This window comes from Acanthochromis polyacanthus, chromosome 7 (genome assembly GCF_021347895.1).
Source record: "Acanthochromis polyacanthus isolate Apoly-LR-REF ecotype Palm Island chromosome 7, KAUST_Apoly_ChrSc, whole genome shotgun sequence".
Classification (NCBI taxonomy): Eukaryota; Metazoa; Chordata; class Actinopteri; family Pomacentridae; genus Acanthochromis; species Acanthochromis polyacanthus.
Window position 1 is genome coordinate 20,620,065 of NC_067119.1, and position 16,082 is coordinate 20,636,146.

Genomic DNA, 16,082 nt, shown 5'->3' on the forward strand with positions numbered 1-16,082 from the left:
AATTACAGTTCCCGTATTTCACTGGAGGGTTGACATTACCTTCAGCTGAAGGCCATCAAAGCATCAGAGATCCCCCTCATCTACAGGATGACATTTATTTATCTCATAACTTCGTAAGCGCTCAGTTTCCTACGAAATTTCCTTCAAATTTACAAAACCACACTACTGTATCAGATGAGTAGGTTCAATAAAACCTACTCTGACTTACTTTTACTGCATCTTTATATCAGCTGCAAAGTGTTTCAGATGTGTTTGTCATCATTTTAGAGACATTCACTACAAATTCACCCTGACACACAGTGTTTGGTACCTTTGCTGCAGTTAGACTATTCAAAAACGTATTTTTACATACAACTGCATCACTTTTTTGACTCTGTGAACTATGCAATTTGTACTTTCAGATTAGATATTCATGGAATAAAAATGAATTGCATCATTGATGAGTGGAAAATGACATGTAAAAATCAAGCATTCAGAGAGCAAATAAACAGGCATTATTTGAAAAACATACTAAGACTATTGGAAATACTTTTTATGCAGAAAAACAGCCTCTGTGACTGTTATACTATGTATGCTACCGTTAGAAAGTTTGGGGCCACCCAGGCAATTTCACGTTTTCTATGAAAACTCACACTTTTATTAATGTGCTAACATAACTGCACAAGGGTTTTCTAATCATCAATTAACCTTTCAACACCATTAGCTAACACAGTGTAGCATTAGAACACAGGAGTGATGGTTGCTGGAAATGTTCCTCTGTACCCCTATGGAGATATTCCATTAAAAATCAGCCGTTTACCACTAGAATAGTCATTTACCACATTAACAATGTCTAGAGTGTATTTCTGATTCATTAAATGTCATCTTCATTAAAAAAAACTGCTTTTCTTTCAAATATAAGGACACTTCTAAGTGACCTCAAACTTTTGAACCGTAGTGTGTATTTTTAATTGGTAATTATTACATTTAAAAATGGAGAGTTTTTAGTTTGTGGTATATAGAGCAGAGAATACCGGTACAGTACTGTTTAATCTGTAACAATGCATCATATTTTATTAATATATAATGTTATATAATGTGATCAAGTGCTTTATGTTTAAGATTCAAACCTGCAAAGTAACTGTAACTGCCAGTTAAATGTAATGAAGTTAAAAGTATTATATCTTCCATTGAAATGTGATGGAGCTGAAATTTTTTTTAAAAAAGCATAAAAAAGAAACACTGTAGTAAAGCATAAGTTCCTCAAAAATATACTTATGAGAGTAAATGTACCTCCTGCCACTACTTCGTTGTTGTAAAATCTTGATAACTTCTACATTAAATTCACAGAAAACTCAAACATATACTTACAGAGTGTGTTACTCCTGGTTTCTTGTGTGAGCAGCTTGACGCAGTGCAGACGACTGCAGGAGGAAGAAAAGAGGAGAGACAGAGTAACAAGAAGAAAGTAAGAGTGAAGGAGAGTTTCCGAGCATTTGCCCTCCCTGCTCAGTTAAACGGAATGTTTTTTTTACTGAACACGACAGTAAAAATTGTCCCTGCTGCAAACTGATGTCCAGCCCTCTATTTTTATCTTCTCCTCCCTCTTTCCCAACTTCCCATCCTCCGTCTGCATCCTCATGAGCTTACAGAGCAGCCATTTGGGACTGGGCATTTTTGCTTTACTTTTTTAATGAAAATATTGTAGGAACGACACTGAGCATAACTCCATTTCTTCCTATAGGGATAAATGATGGATGGATGCCTCTAGAGAAAAGCTTTATTTGCAACACAGAGTGTCATTTACCACAACATGTGTTTATTGATTGAAACTTTGACACATTAAGCTAACAGGCACAACTCGAGTCTGAGAGTTTGGCCTCAAAACTCACTGCAAAAATGTACAGTTGGTGTATCAGTCCCATGTTTTAGGGAAATGGGTATTTCTGTACTTGGTGGGGCGAGTCCCGAGACTTCTCTGCCTCCCACTGAGTCCTCTCTAATTAAGTCTCTGCTGATTACAGCCTGCCTCTGCCGGGCATACAGGACCAGCGCAGAGAGAAAGCACCCCTTTCATTGGAACACATGTACAGAACGAACATATAAACCTCTTGGTCTTTCAGGAGCACTTATCTCTGGATGGGTCTGTAAATATGCAAGTCATATATTTCAGGCTCCTTTCAAACTTTACTCAGTGATATTGAGTGACATGAACACATTATAGCAGGCTGGAGAGTTTCAGGTGTCATTAAGGTGGTTATTTTTCCAGCTTTAAAATGCAATGAGCAAAACCACAGTGAGGGACTCTTCATATTGTCATAGTGAGTGTTCTATTTCTATATGTCACACATCCTCTTTACTACTATTACAGCTCATCACAGAGTGTTGGGACTTAAAATAATTCTGCTTGTAATTGACGCCTTAACAGAGACTTGTCATCAAGGACTAGAATAGTGTGTTTGGTTATTTTTGCTTACTTAAACACAAGAGCAATCCTATAACTAAAGCAGTAAACCACAAATACTTATATTTATACTACACGTTATATTAGTGTGCTGCATTTGTTTGAACTTCAGCACTCAGTTCACTATTAGCACTGACCTGCCATAAGATGAAACTACTCTCAACAAAAAAATAAACCCAGCACTTTTGTTTTTGCTCCCATTTTTTATGAGATGAACTTAAAGATCTAAAATGTTTTCCACATACACAGTATCACCATTTCTCTCAAATATTGTTCACAAATCTGTCTAAATCTGTGATAGTGAGCACTTCTCCTTTGCTGAGATAATCCATCCCACCTCACAGGTGTTCCATATCAAGATGCTGATTAGACACCATGATTAGTGCACAGGTGTGCCGAGGCTTTGGAGACAGCTTATGGTAGAGAAATGAACATTCAATACACGAACAACAGCTCTGGTTGACATTCCTGCTGTCAGCATGCCAATTGCACGCTCCCTCAAATCTTGCCACATCTGTGACATTGTGCTGTGATAAAACTGCACATTTCAGAGTGGCCTTTTATTGTGGGCAGTCTAACAAAACTTGCCACAAAAACTATCACTGCACAGTGGCATTAACTGTGGCATCCGCAGCGGTGCCACGAAAAGTGTCACTGCTCGCTGCCAGTGCCACAAATCAGACCTGCTGTCTCTCGAAATTATCTTGTCTGATATTGCTCAGAAAGAACAAATGTAGTAAAAAGTAATAAGATATAAGTACAATTCTTTACTGAAATAAAATAAGCAAGCAAAATATGGCAAGTAGAACAGGAAAAAGCAATGCAGGGATAATAAGAAACATCACACATGATGATGAAACAGTTAAATGACGTTTTGACAAATGCAATGAAAATGAAATGTTACACATGATAGTAAAACTATCGCAAATGGCATATAAAATAAAATGCTACACGTGATGCAGAAACTAATATTACACAAACCTTTGAGAAGTATTATTACAGTGATACCGACAATATAGTTTAGATCTGAGTGTCCAATGTTTTAGCTGTCATTATGTTAATTCAACTCGTTCTTTGTTGAAATAAATTGACTTGCTTGATATTTAGCTTCATTTTGTCAATTTGTTTTCCTTCTGATAATTATTTTTATCCTCAAGACCCCTTTCATTCCAACCACCAATGTCAGAATCTCAGTAATAACACCTCACACTTTCGTTTCTCCTGCATAAACTGTGAAAAACGTTTGTACACTTTACGGTGAAAAACCGTCAAACCATGACAGTAAAAATCCGTAAATTGTAAAACAGAATTGACACAGTTTATATAACACTGAATCACTGTAAATAGGTTCATCAGGAGAAAAATGTGTTTTTTAGATTTTTTTTCCTCTTGAAAAAATACTTTTCTCGACTCCTGCACAGTTTTTAATGGAAAAATGCCATAATATGTATAACAATACTGTCATTTTTGCATTTATTTCTAGAAAAGAATCCAGCTTTTCACAGTTAAATGTACATATTGTTGTGCTGATAATGGAAACATGATGCGATATTTGTAACAAGTAACATGGCAACATGGTATTTGTTACACGTAAAAACTATAATTTGTTACCAGTCAAACTGATGTATTTTTGTGTTGCTAACAGACATATGTTTTAATATCGAAGACAGCTTTAAATGCAATTTTCGCTAAAAAAAAAACCAAACATATATTTAATGTTAAACACACTAACTTTGTTTTAGAAAGTATTTTCATCTAAATTTTCAAAATTTTAAAAGTTAAAACTTTATTTGCAGTAAAGTATGGAATGAAGCACATTTTTTTTAAACTCTAAAATCAACAATATCAATACATTTCTTTCCTGTAAATTTAGGAAATGTTTTACTGTAATTTTATGGCAGCATTCTGGCAACTACAGCTGCTGGAAAATTACCGTAAAAACAGCATTTTTTTTTTTTTTTAAGTGTACCTGTATGCTACCTAGAACATTGTACACAGGTGAGACAATGGTTGTATCCCATTTTCTTGTCTTGTGCCACCAAAGCAGCTTCCACCTCTGGGGGTGTCCTATGGAATCTAGCAGCCAGACTTTGGGTTTTGTGGTGGGCCCTCCGTGCATCAGGCTTGTGGATGCTCTATTTAGTTGGGATCTGGGGAGTTTGGAGGCCAGGTTAAAACTTCAGGCTCTTTTTCGTGTTCCTCAAGCGGCAGTTTTGGCACTGTAGCGTTGTCTTTTTGAGGGAGGCCGTTGCCATGGTGAGGAGCGTGCTTGGTCTGCAGCAATGGGTGGTACGCTAAAGGAGCACACATTAATGCCAGAACCCAAGGATTCAGAACATTGCATTGTAACAAAACCACCAGTGCTATTCACTTCACCTGTTGGTGGTTTTAATGTTGTGGCACATCAGTGTATTTCAAGCCCTCTGTTTTATACCTCGGGCAGCAAAGTGGGAGGTGGTTGATACTGTCGCCTCAGAGCAAGGAGGTCCTGGGTTTGAGTCCCAGCCAGGGATCTTTCTGCATGGAGTTTGCATGTTCTCCCTGTGCATGCGTGGGTTTTCACCAGGTTCTCCGGCTTCCTCCCACCATCCAAAAACATGCTGATGTTAATTGGTGATTCTAAATTGTCTGCAGCTGTGAATGTGAGTGTGCTTGTTGGTCACTGTGCATCTCTGTGATAGACTGGCCATCTGTCCATGGTGAACCCTACCTTCACCCCAAGGCAGCTGGGATAGACTCCAGCTGCCTCACAATCCTACAGAGGATAAAGTGGTGGATGGATGTTTTATACCTGTGCTCAGATTTGTCCACATAATGTTCCCCACAGGTTGTTTTTTGAGGATAATCCTTTGGATGCTATAAACAGCTGACAGAGTTGATCAATACAAAAGGATGGCTAAGTTCAAAAACATAAGGAATGGGTTTGTACCTAAAAATTACAAGGGTGCCGATATTTATTGCATATGCTTTTTAACCCTCAACCCAAACATGAATGGATCCTGTCCACAGGTCTTATCTGTGTAGTCAAAGCCTGATCTTGCTCTTTCACTTCAGAGCTTAATATCAAAAGGTTATGAGGTAGCACATGCACCAAGCTTCAGGGCAAAGCTGACTAATCTCAACTTCATCAGTTAATTCTGACCATTGAATAAACATGCTGGGCCACACCATTTCAAAGACCTAGAAGACTAGAATCACTCATTCACTTTGTGCCACACAACAGAAAAAAATGAGCTTCACTGGCTGATGTCTTCCTTCCTTTGGATGTAAATATGCACCGTTATGTGACGCAAATCAGACATGCGATGTTCTGCTTCTGGAAATACCTACCTTGTATTAATCCACAGTTGAAAATAGTTCCCAAAAATAAACCATTTACTCCTGTTTGTGTAGCGTTTCTGAAAAAAAAAAAAAAAAAGACTCCAGTGCCCAGTAGTGTTGTGAAATGAATTAATGCAGACTGAAAAAATTACACTATACTGTATCAATTTGAACTTTTCAAAAAAAAAAAAAAAATTTGATCTTCAGCCACAAACAGGCCAATTAAACTTCAAATTCTGAGAAATATATCCTATATATTGTTGATTTATGCCTTTTCATGGGGTTTGTTTGCAAGAAAAATACATAATATCCTCTAAAGCAGTTTCAGGACATCATAATCCAGATGAACTGAAAAGACACACTGACAAAGCAGCACATTTGCAAATTCAAAACTGAACAAAGAGCCCATTTTAAAAATTCTTTATTAATTTTTCTTATAATCAATGTTTGATACTTGAAGCAAGAATAATGAACAAATATGCTGAGCAGACCTCCATGTGAGGCTTTTCATCCTGCTTTGTTTTCGTCTGATTTGCTTTCTTGATTTTTGAATGACCTCCAGTGTAACAGAGGTTCTGCTTTTCTCATGATGCGTTATGGCAAGGTGCAAGGAACACAAACAAGGGGAAACATTTAAAACCCTCCTCCCATACAAATACCCTCTTCAACACAACCACAAAACAAAAAAATGGAAAAAAAAAAAACCCAGATATATGGTCATGTTATTTACACAGCTTTCACTCATTTTCTAGACCTTAATTACAAACATACATCTATCTTTCAACTGCACATTTCTCCAACCTACAGAGTCCCTTTGGATCACTATTAACTACTACTCCTCAAAACCATGCTCTTGTGCCGACAGTGCTATCAAGAATCCAGAGTGGCAGTCTGATATACGAGACAGATAGGGCAGTATAATGTCTGTCACACTCCACACATTTCCTCACTGATATTCTACGACGACTTGCTGTGGATTCAGCCAACAGATTCTTGGTTTGACATCATTTTAAAGATGTTTTGATACCCGTACCGAGGTGGAAAATGTCAAAACGTCAGGGCTACAAAGCTTGGAATAAACCCCGACTAGAAATGCTGCCTGGTGTATTGTGGGATGTTCTGGCAGGACTTCATGCCATCGGTTCAGTGACATGCGGTACTTCAGGAACAGGATTCTTTGAACAAAGTGTTTCTATTTAGAATAGCACCTCAGAGTGGTTTTAAAGCCAGGCACCTCTCGTTTCGTCCATTTACTATACAAAACTACTCACAGAACAGTCTCCCTACAAACACTTCCGGGGTCACTTCTATGGCACTTTCAGGTCTTTACAGTGGTAACAATTATTGAAGGCAAACAACAGACTGAACCATTACCCGTCTCAGCTTCCCACTGGGAAACGCATCTAAAACATGAAAAAATAGAGTTTTCATCAGAGCAAAAGGACTCAGATTGGACAATTCAATTGTTCCTTGTATTTGTATTAACTATGTTGAATTGGGGCGTCAGAAAAACAACCATTAAAAGGACCGAGACGTGGAAGTGCTAAGAGGGATGTAAGCACATCTGGAACAAGGAACGGGCTAAAATTAACTGTAAAGTGAAAACGCAACGACTCAATTCTTTCAAATTAGAGGCAAGTCTTGGACCCTCTACAGTGAGTCCATTTCATAACCCCCTGAATAAGAAGCAAAGCAGGAACATCCATAGTGACAAGCACCCAAAAGGCCAAGACATGAGGCACATATTCACACAATCTTAGGCCTTTGAGGTCTATCATGAACAGTTTCTGCAGCAATCTCCAGCTTTGTCACCAGCTGGTTCTAAATAGTCAAGTCGATGTGTGATTATTTGGTGTCATTTCATATTATTCCTGTTTCGTTTGTACAGAAAATCCAGATGTGTATAATGCGAAAGAACAGCGACATGAAATAATCCCACTACACTTGACTACACCTGTGCGTTGACCCACAGACAACAAACACTGAGGTTGGTGACCGAACCTCTCACAAAAACAGTTCTGCAGAAAGAATAAAAGTTGGTCTCTCCATTGGCAGCACATAAAATATCACAAGAACAACCAACCAGTGTAACTGAGTCACTACAGTAGAGCGTTTACAGAAAGAGGAACCTGGAATTTTCTTCTCCTCATACTATGAGTCAATGAGATTTGTGGAATGTGTTTGTCACTTTCTTCAATAAGTGCAGAGTGCATGTTAATGAAGCAAAGTAGAAAGGAATGCATGTTTAAATGGACTATATGTCCACGGTCAGAGTGACAGAAAGTAACAGAAAAGCAAAAAAAGAGAGCATAAAGCAGGCACTAATTTGTGCAGCTTCAAGACAGACAGCAAGAATGTGTCATTTATAGTGTCTGAGAGCTTGGTGTAGACTGTGGCAAACTGGAATGTATTTACTTTTAACTACAGAATTTGAAATGTCAGTCTTCCGATAATAAACCTAATTTTATTAATATAATTTTATAGTGAATAATTGGTCAAATTATTGTCCTCCTCACATAACTAGTCTACTGCACTGAGTTTCACTGTTTGCATTTTGAATAATCCCACAAAGAGATAAACAATACTGTTAAGGAGGTGTAAACAAAAGTCCAGATTTGGCAACATTATAATTTTGGGGAATTCTAACATGAAACACTGACACCTACTTAAAAAATATATAGATATACAATAGTAAATGGGGTCTGCAGACACTGGAGTTTTCTTGGTCATTGTTCTAAAATGAAAGAATTATGTAAGACCTTTTTATACAAGTAGACAAAATAAAAAAGACTGCCACAGAATAAAAGGAATTGAGTCCTTTGTCACCCAAAGCAAGAGTATTTTCTGCTAAATTTGCCACATGTCCTTATTCCACCTGTGTTAAACTGAGGGTCGGGGGCCAGCTAAGAAAAGTTCATCTGGAATGTTGCTAGGGATCATTGCTAGGCAGGACTCAGACGAAACACTGTCATTGAGATAGGCAGTGACTGTTCCCGCCCACCCCCAGCCAATGGTACGTCCTGAATTGTAGCGGGTTCGGCAAAGGGTCCTTAAATGGCAATTTTGGAAATTTGCTCTTCAAGTTTGAGGATTCGCTTCTCCTGACTGGAGACCAGGTCCTTGAGGGATTCGACTTCTTTCAAGACCGCCTGCATGTCGATTTCAGGTTTCTGTGTGAGAGACAAGAGACAAGTGAGACTTTTTAGGAACCTATTTATCAAAAATCCTGCTGTAAGCATCCATCATGACATTTGATCCTGTACCAGCCATAAGGTATGTCTCAATAGGGCACATTTCAACTCTTCTTTCAGAACAGTTTTGGATTGCATGCAGCAGGTCCTGGTACTCTGAGGGTTAACATCTTTTGCCAGCACTGGAGCCCAGTGGGCTGTGATTACAGAGCAGAACTGTAGGGAGACGCATGGGCTGGGTCCCAGGCGGGTGGCTGTGTTGTGGGTGAGGTGCGGCAGGACGCCCAGCAGCAGGCGCCCAGAGCAGCAGTAGACCCCTCAGTTTGTGGGTCAGAGAGTGGGATGAACATCATCTACAAACCACCTCATGAACACAGCCAGGAATCTGCCATGACTCCTTCATACATTGTTTGTCTGCCTGACACTACAAACCCCAAAGAGCCAGCTAGAAAGAGATGAGGCCAGCCATGAAGGCCGTTAATAAGATGGGAGTCAGGATGACAAACCTCAGTGTCTGATGATATCTACTTTGGTAAGGCATGTGCTGTTAACATTTATAAGACTTATTTGGGAATAAAAACAACATTTCTTGAGAGACAATTACTCATGTAAGACTGCAAAAAACTCAGATCAAACTACTTGTTATTCCATGGTGCCCAGCTTTAGTGGGTGGGAATCTATCAGACATTTATTAGACAGGACAACACAAAAACTAGAAAAGCACTCAGGGAGCACAGTACTCCACCAAGGCTGCTAAGCTGACCAATCATTTGTGTTTTGCATGTGCATGCTATGTATTTATACTGAATTGTGTGCAAATTACTCTTATAAAGGTCTGTTGATCAGTTCATCACTTTTGGCAAGCCTTTGTTTTGCTAGTGTTAAAATAACCGTCCTCGACATGCTTTTATTTTGAAGGTGTATTTTTAATGTTGCAAGCTTTTATTTTGTAACCATTCCAACGGCACAGGAAGTGTTTATCCAAGAAGCGGTTTCTTGACATGACGAAGATGCTGCTCTTCGTCATTCTCGTAAAGATGAAAGAAAACGGTTCCACGCTGTTGCTGTCTAGCAAAGGATGTGTCTAAACTTAGAAGCAGCTGGAACTAAGACAAGCTCTGACGTTGTTTCCTGAAGAAAGGAGTGAAGGACAGAAAGGTGAATTTGTGTTCAAAATAAGGCTGATGGCTGAACATAAATAAAGGTTTTGTGAAACATCAGGAGCTTCACCACTGTCTGACTGGGGTGCTGCATTGCGTGACCTAAATATGTAGCGGGAGGCAGGAATTGATGGGACTCAGAAACACCTCACAGTTCAATCATTTGTTCCTTGTATGATTTCTAACTGATAAATCACAGTCAATTTGTAGTAGGATCTCAATCATGTGGTCATCAGCGGGTAACTGATAGTTCACATCATGGTTACATCAACGTCGTGCCGGCAGCTCTACCTGGCAATGGGAAATCTTTAACAACTCCGTGGATCCAGACTATAAGTCACATCACTGCCAAAATCTAATCACTTGGTCCTTGTGTCATTTCTGACCTTCCCTGAAAATTTCATCGGTTTTTGAGTAATGTTTCACACAGAATAACAGATTCACAGACAAACATACACCAATTGTCACATAACTCTGCCGTTCTTTGGCGGAGTAAAAACAAAACCTAAGAAACACTCACAGTTGATTGAGCTTCGCAGGCAGGCTTGTTGGCAGGAGACGAGTTCTCTGTGTTCTTGGCCACCTTTTGGTCCCAGAGGTTCCTTTTGCACACCTTTAATTCACGGTTCTTGACCGGGACGTAGCCATCCTTGAGGGAGATGAGGATGGGGTCTCCATTCTTACCCTCAAACCACTCCTCAGCCTCCAGGGCAGGGTCTGGTCCAGCTGTGTTGGGGTACAGGTCTTCCTGGAACAGGTCAGACTGACCGGGAAGGACAGAGAGACAAGTTGTGAGGAAAACTCTGTCAACACACCTTAAGACAAGGCCTCAAAATGCTGTGATATAACAAGACGATTAGAGGTCTGTTATGAAGGACAGAGACTCACCTTTCTAGGTACAGTCATCACAATTGGCTCGCACTTCCTTTCATGCAGTTTATAGAACCTGGAAACATACACATTCAAAGCAGTTACTTACATTTCAGTACACCATTAGACAACGGACAGTTGCCTGTGGATGATTATATCTTGATTCCATTCTGCCTCCTAGTGGTGAAACTAGGAATGAATTCCATATTAAAAAAGGCACATTGTTTCAGCATCGACAATACTATGTGCACATATGCAATAATCACATCACAAGGTTGAAGCAGCAGAGAGAAATCACTGGCGTGATAAGTTTTCACATCACAAAAGACATGTTGCCAATTAACACAGAGGCCATGATTGGACCTTAACATGCATCAGAGTTGATGACTAACCACCATCGTGTAGCTTACCTTGCAATTTCGCACTTATTGACATCAAGGCCCCTCTTGGGCATGTAGCCCATGCCCCTCTGGGGCTCCTTGCTGGAAAAGGTATTGAGGAAGTGAACATAGGGAGCCTCATCTGTGATTTCAAAGTAACGGATGCTGCTGTCACCCTGTCAGGAAATACAGGAACGGTATTATTTGTGCCATTTGAAAATTTATTTTAGACTTTGAATTTGTGCTGTTAATATCATGCTTGATTTGACTACTGGGGGCTTAGGGGACCCACCTTCCCACAGAGGTAAACAACGTTGGTGTCTGGGTCGTAGAAGGGCAACAGCACTCCGTTGCTGGTGTCCATCTCATTAACAGTCATGGGCTCCTCCATGTTTTGCTTAAAAAAAAAAAAAAAAAAGGTATTAGCCTTCAAAAACAGGAAGATGTGCTTATTAGCCTGCTTGGTTGTACTTTATATAGTTGTGAATAATGTGTGTAAGCATTTTTTCTATTTATATTGCTGGCATACATGAAGAGCTTTAACATAGTTCATATAAAGTGAATACTATAACAGTATGAAGTGTCAAACTCATAATAACTGAACTTATGTAGTGCACTCAGCACGTAACGTTACTTACTACATTCCAGAGAGCCAGCTGTCTCTCACTCATGCGACTGAAACCGGTGGTGAGGACATTGCCATCAGCAAGGAAGATGGCCCTCATGGGTCGAGCGCCCTCGTGTGCCTTTTCCTTCTCCTGTGAAGTATAGTTCAGAGATCAACACATGTCAAAAGCTACTACTTAGTCACTGTGTCCATTTCTGCTCCACATTTAGGTCAGAGTCAGCTAAACTACTATGAACCTACATTCACTGAGCACTTAATTAGACACACGTAAACCTGCCTATTCATTATCTAATCAGCCAATAATGTGGCAGCAGTGCAAAGCATAAACCATGTAGAATATAGCCCAGGAGCTTCAGTTAGTGTTCATAACAAAGATCAGAATGGGGCGAAATATGATCTCAGTGACTGACTTGGGCCATACAGGTTGGTCATTTCTGAAACTGCTGATCTGGGATTTTCAACACAATAGTTGCTAAAGCTAAGTAAGAATTGCACCAAAAACAAAAACGTTCAGAGAGTCACAGTTCTGCAGTGATGAAAACTGAACAGCTAAAGGCTGGAAAAAGGTGACCTGGTCTGACTCATTCTGATTCGTTCGTGCTGAGCTAAGCCCAGAATTTGGCTTCAACAGCATGAATCCATGGATCCGACCTGCCTTGTGTCAACACTCCAGGCTGCTGGTGAAGTTGGTGTAATGGTGTGGGGAATGTTTTCTTGGCACTCTTTGGGCTCAAGACAATATTACCCTGACTCCAATAAAACCGTTGGGTGGTGATAGAACAAGATAATCAGAAGACTGAAAAAGCTGCCAAAATGAAATGATGTAATCATATCAACATAGAGCAGAAACTCAAAGGCATGTTTCAGGCATCTTGTGCAATCCATGCCATGGAGAACTAAGACCGTTTCAGAGCAAAGGGAGGCCCTAGCATCAGTATGGTGTTTCTACTAGGGATGTCATATATAAGAAATGTAATGGTTGGTAACAATATTACTGAAATTCCATGGCTTTTTATATCAAAATATCAATCAAATGAATGCATTTCAACTGCTGGACATGCGGTGTGCTAACACAAACACACATGCTACATTCTGATAGGGTGGACAGTATGCCAACATTAACCTCTGTGAGAGCTTTGTGTAGAGTATTACTACAACAGAGGCAAATCTCAATTTCTGGACGTGAACATTCTGACAACATGTTGCTAATATAACGCTAAAACAATTCACCTTGAATTCTGAGTACAGATCCAGATGTCGGTCTTTAACCCTTTAAGCTTCAGTCAATTCCAGCCGTTTTCAGTACAAAAAAATCGCTAATATTCTATTTTTAAATAAAAAAAATTACGAAAAATACGGGGAATATTGGACGGGCATCACGAGGTGCATTTCCTTGAAAATGACCCATTCGGGGATTTTATACGACTTCAGGACATGTTTTGGACAAAATAGTTTACTGGCTTGTGTCGTCTGGATGTAAAAGGTTGGATTATGGCCGTTTTTTGTGGAATCTTTTTTTTTGTGTGTAGTAATGAACCCGGAAATGTGAGTCGTGCTGTGTGCGTTGAAGCCGTGTATAGAGAACGGATGGATGGATATTCGTTTTTGTCGGACAAATGTGTTTTTCTCACCCGCTGTAGTAATCGCATCTGAAAGTGGTTTATACCGGCGGATTCATGAGAATCTAAGCTTTCCATCGGCGTATAGCGTTTGTATAATCGTGTTTGCAGCCGTCGGACATTTTTGAAATTCCTATGCAAATTAGTAGGTGTACCGCCGGCGGTACACCTACGACGCTCTGAAGCGTAAAGGGTTAAGCTGTTAAAAATGTTTTATGATTGAGTTTGAATTCTGGCTTTTGGCTGTCGATAACTTGTCCATAATTTGTCCCTGATCATCTCCTGCTTTGTGTCTCCATACATGACTTTTGTTGTGTATTTTTCCCCCACAAGTCAGAGTAGACCTGTTGCTGAACCTGCTGCCGCTGCTACTCCACATGTTATGTCCAGGGTCTCCAGCTCCTACAGCATTTATGTTACAATTGCGTTTTCAGTATCAAAGTACTGGTTCTCATGACATCTCTAGTTCCTAGCTGAAGTAGTCTGCCGTCTTTCAACCCAGTTTCATTTCAGTTACATTCATATTACCTCCTACATAGAGCAACTGAATATAAAAAAAGAGAAAATGTCACAATAAAGACTTCTGCTCACAGCAACAATCGTCTCCTTGCGGGGGTCAATGACACGGACGGCCTTGTCCTTGCAGGAGGTGCAGATGAGGCTACCATTGCGGTTCCAGCTCACGTTGTAAATGACATCAGGATGCATGTCCTCTAAGCTGATCATGGCTTCACCTGTGCCCACGTTCCAGATGATAATCTGGTTGTCACAACCTGATGAATGATGGAAGCAAATGTGAGCTGGATAGCAGCACAACAAATTCTTACAAAGTATTTTTTCTTTGAGGCACCAGCCACCGTGGTGATGTCATAGCTTGAAAATTTGAGAGCAAACTGAATTTCAGAATTTTTTAAAGCCAATTTTGGGGATAGCTGGATCTCAGCAGTATTGTTCTGTAAATGTAACAACATAGTCAGGGTCCTCACCTGCACTGAGAAGGACATTGCGGGCCGTTGGATGCCATGTGATGATGCCGACGCGCTTGGAGTGGCCCTCCAGTACCACCACCGGCTCAGACATAGAAGTGATGAGGCCATTCTCAGGAATCTGCCATACCTGTGGAGGAAAGTAAAAGGTCAGGAAGGAGGAACACAGGACAGACAGTGAAGCATGGCTTGTATTTGATAAAAATTGTACCGTCTGAAGGATTTCATTATGAATCTGTCAAATCCAACAGAGGAGATTTTTGCATTACTGCATAGAAATGTGGATAAATGGCAGTAACCAAGAGGAACCTGAGGGGGGCAGCAGTGACTAAGAATGTCCCATATGGTATTTAGTAACAAGGATATGCTGTCAAACTTAACAAAATAAAGTGAAATTACAAGAACAACTGGTACAAGATCAATCCTAACAGAATCTACTGTTGACACATTCCCAACTTGATAAATAAAAACAGTAATTTAAATGTTGCATCAAGTGTTGGTTGGCAAAAAGTTATTATCAGATAATTTATATTTTACTTTCATTTTCATTCATGCATTTTGGATACAAGTTAAGAACTTAACTGAGTGCTTGGTGCTGTTTGGTGCACTCTGCTGCACAACGAGCACTTTTTCTGGATAAAATATTTGCGAGTTCTCACATATAGTCTTGGCATTGCCCTCAAGCCATTTCTTTCCAGATCTTGGATGAGCAACATGTCACAGCATACTGAATGTACAAATGCTGTGCGGGTAAGACATCAGTTCTTCAGTTAATAAGGCCTATGTTGTTTATTTACTTTTTAATATAAGTTATTTGTCATAAGTTGTTTCAAAAGGATTTGCAAATAAAACTTCAGTGTCTTTTTTTGGCAAATAAATAGGTTACGCGTGTTATCTCTGTCAGCAGCTCACTGTCATATTCTACTGAAAGTTATTTTGTGCTTAGTGTTGCACTTTTTAAAATAAAAATCAACCCTTGTTCAAACTTTGACCAAAGCACCCTTTTTGTTATTAAACATTTAGTATTTCCTCTGTATCGTCTATTTCCATTTATTCAGTTATCCCTCTTAGCATTCTAATACTTGCTTGTTTCAGCAAATAAGCAAAGCCTGTGCTTAATGCAACATTTTAAAAGAGCTCTCAACAACACTGCCAACAATAACAGCAGTACAGGTTAACATACAGTTAGTTGTGCTGATGTCCAGTGTGTAGTTTGGTTATATAACAATTAAAATACATTCTATAACGTGCTATGAAGATGAAATGCACCGTCTACATCATGGTTTTTATTTCCACTGGTCTTCTCTATACACCAGTAATACCACCCACTCCTACAATATCTAAACTTAACATTGCCAAGCATTTAGGCTCTGAAATTGACCTTCAGATCAAATGCTCTTAGGAGCAGAACCATCAATGGTTCCTCTCTGTTCATGGCTTATACTTCTGCAAACATGAAATAAATACGGCATTAATTTTGTGTG

The 16,082-nt window shown here is 39.6% G+C and overlaps 1 protein-coding gene across 1 annotated transcript in view; it reads right to left on the minus strand.

The window, feature by feature from the left end:
• Positions 1–6,169: 6,169 nt before the first annotated feature.
• coro1ca (coronin, actin binding protein, 1Ca) overlaps positions 6,170–16,082 on the minus strand; it is a 34,959-nt gene continuing 25,046 nt past the window's right edge. The window contains exons 4-11 of the mRNA XM_022198762.2: positions 14,599–14,728; positions 14,204–14,385; positions 12,004–12,123; positions 11,658–11,762; positions 11,396–11,541; positions 11,004–11,061; positions 10,636–10,878; positions 6,170–8,934 (exon numbers count right to left, since the gene is read on the minus strand). Coding sequence (XP_022054454.1) covers positions 8,815–8,934; positions 10,636–10,878; positions 11,004–11,061; positions 11,396–11,541; positions 11,658–11,762; positions 12,004–12,123; positions 14,204–14,385; positions 14,599–14,728 — 1,104 coding nt within the window. The 3' untranslated portion in view covers positions 6,170–8,814. The remainder of the gene's footprint in view (positions 8,935–10,635; positions 10,879–11,003; positions 11,062–11,395; positions 11,542–11,657; positions 11,763–12,003; positions 12,124–14,203; positions 14,386–14,598; positions 14,729–16,082) is intronic.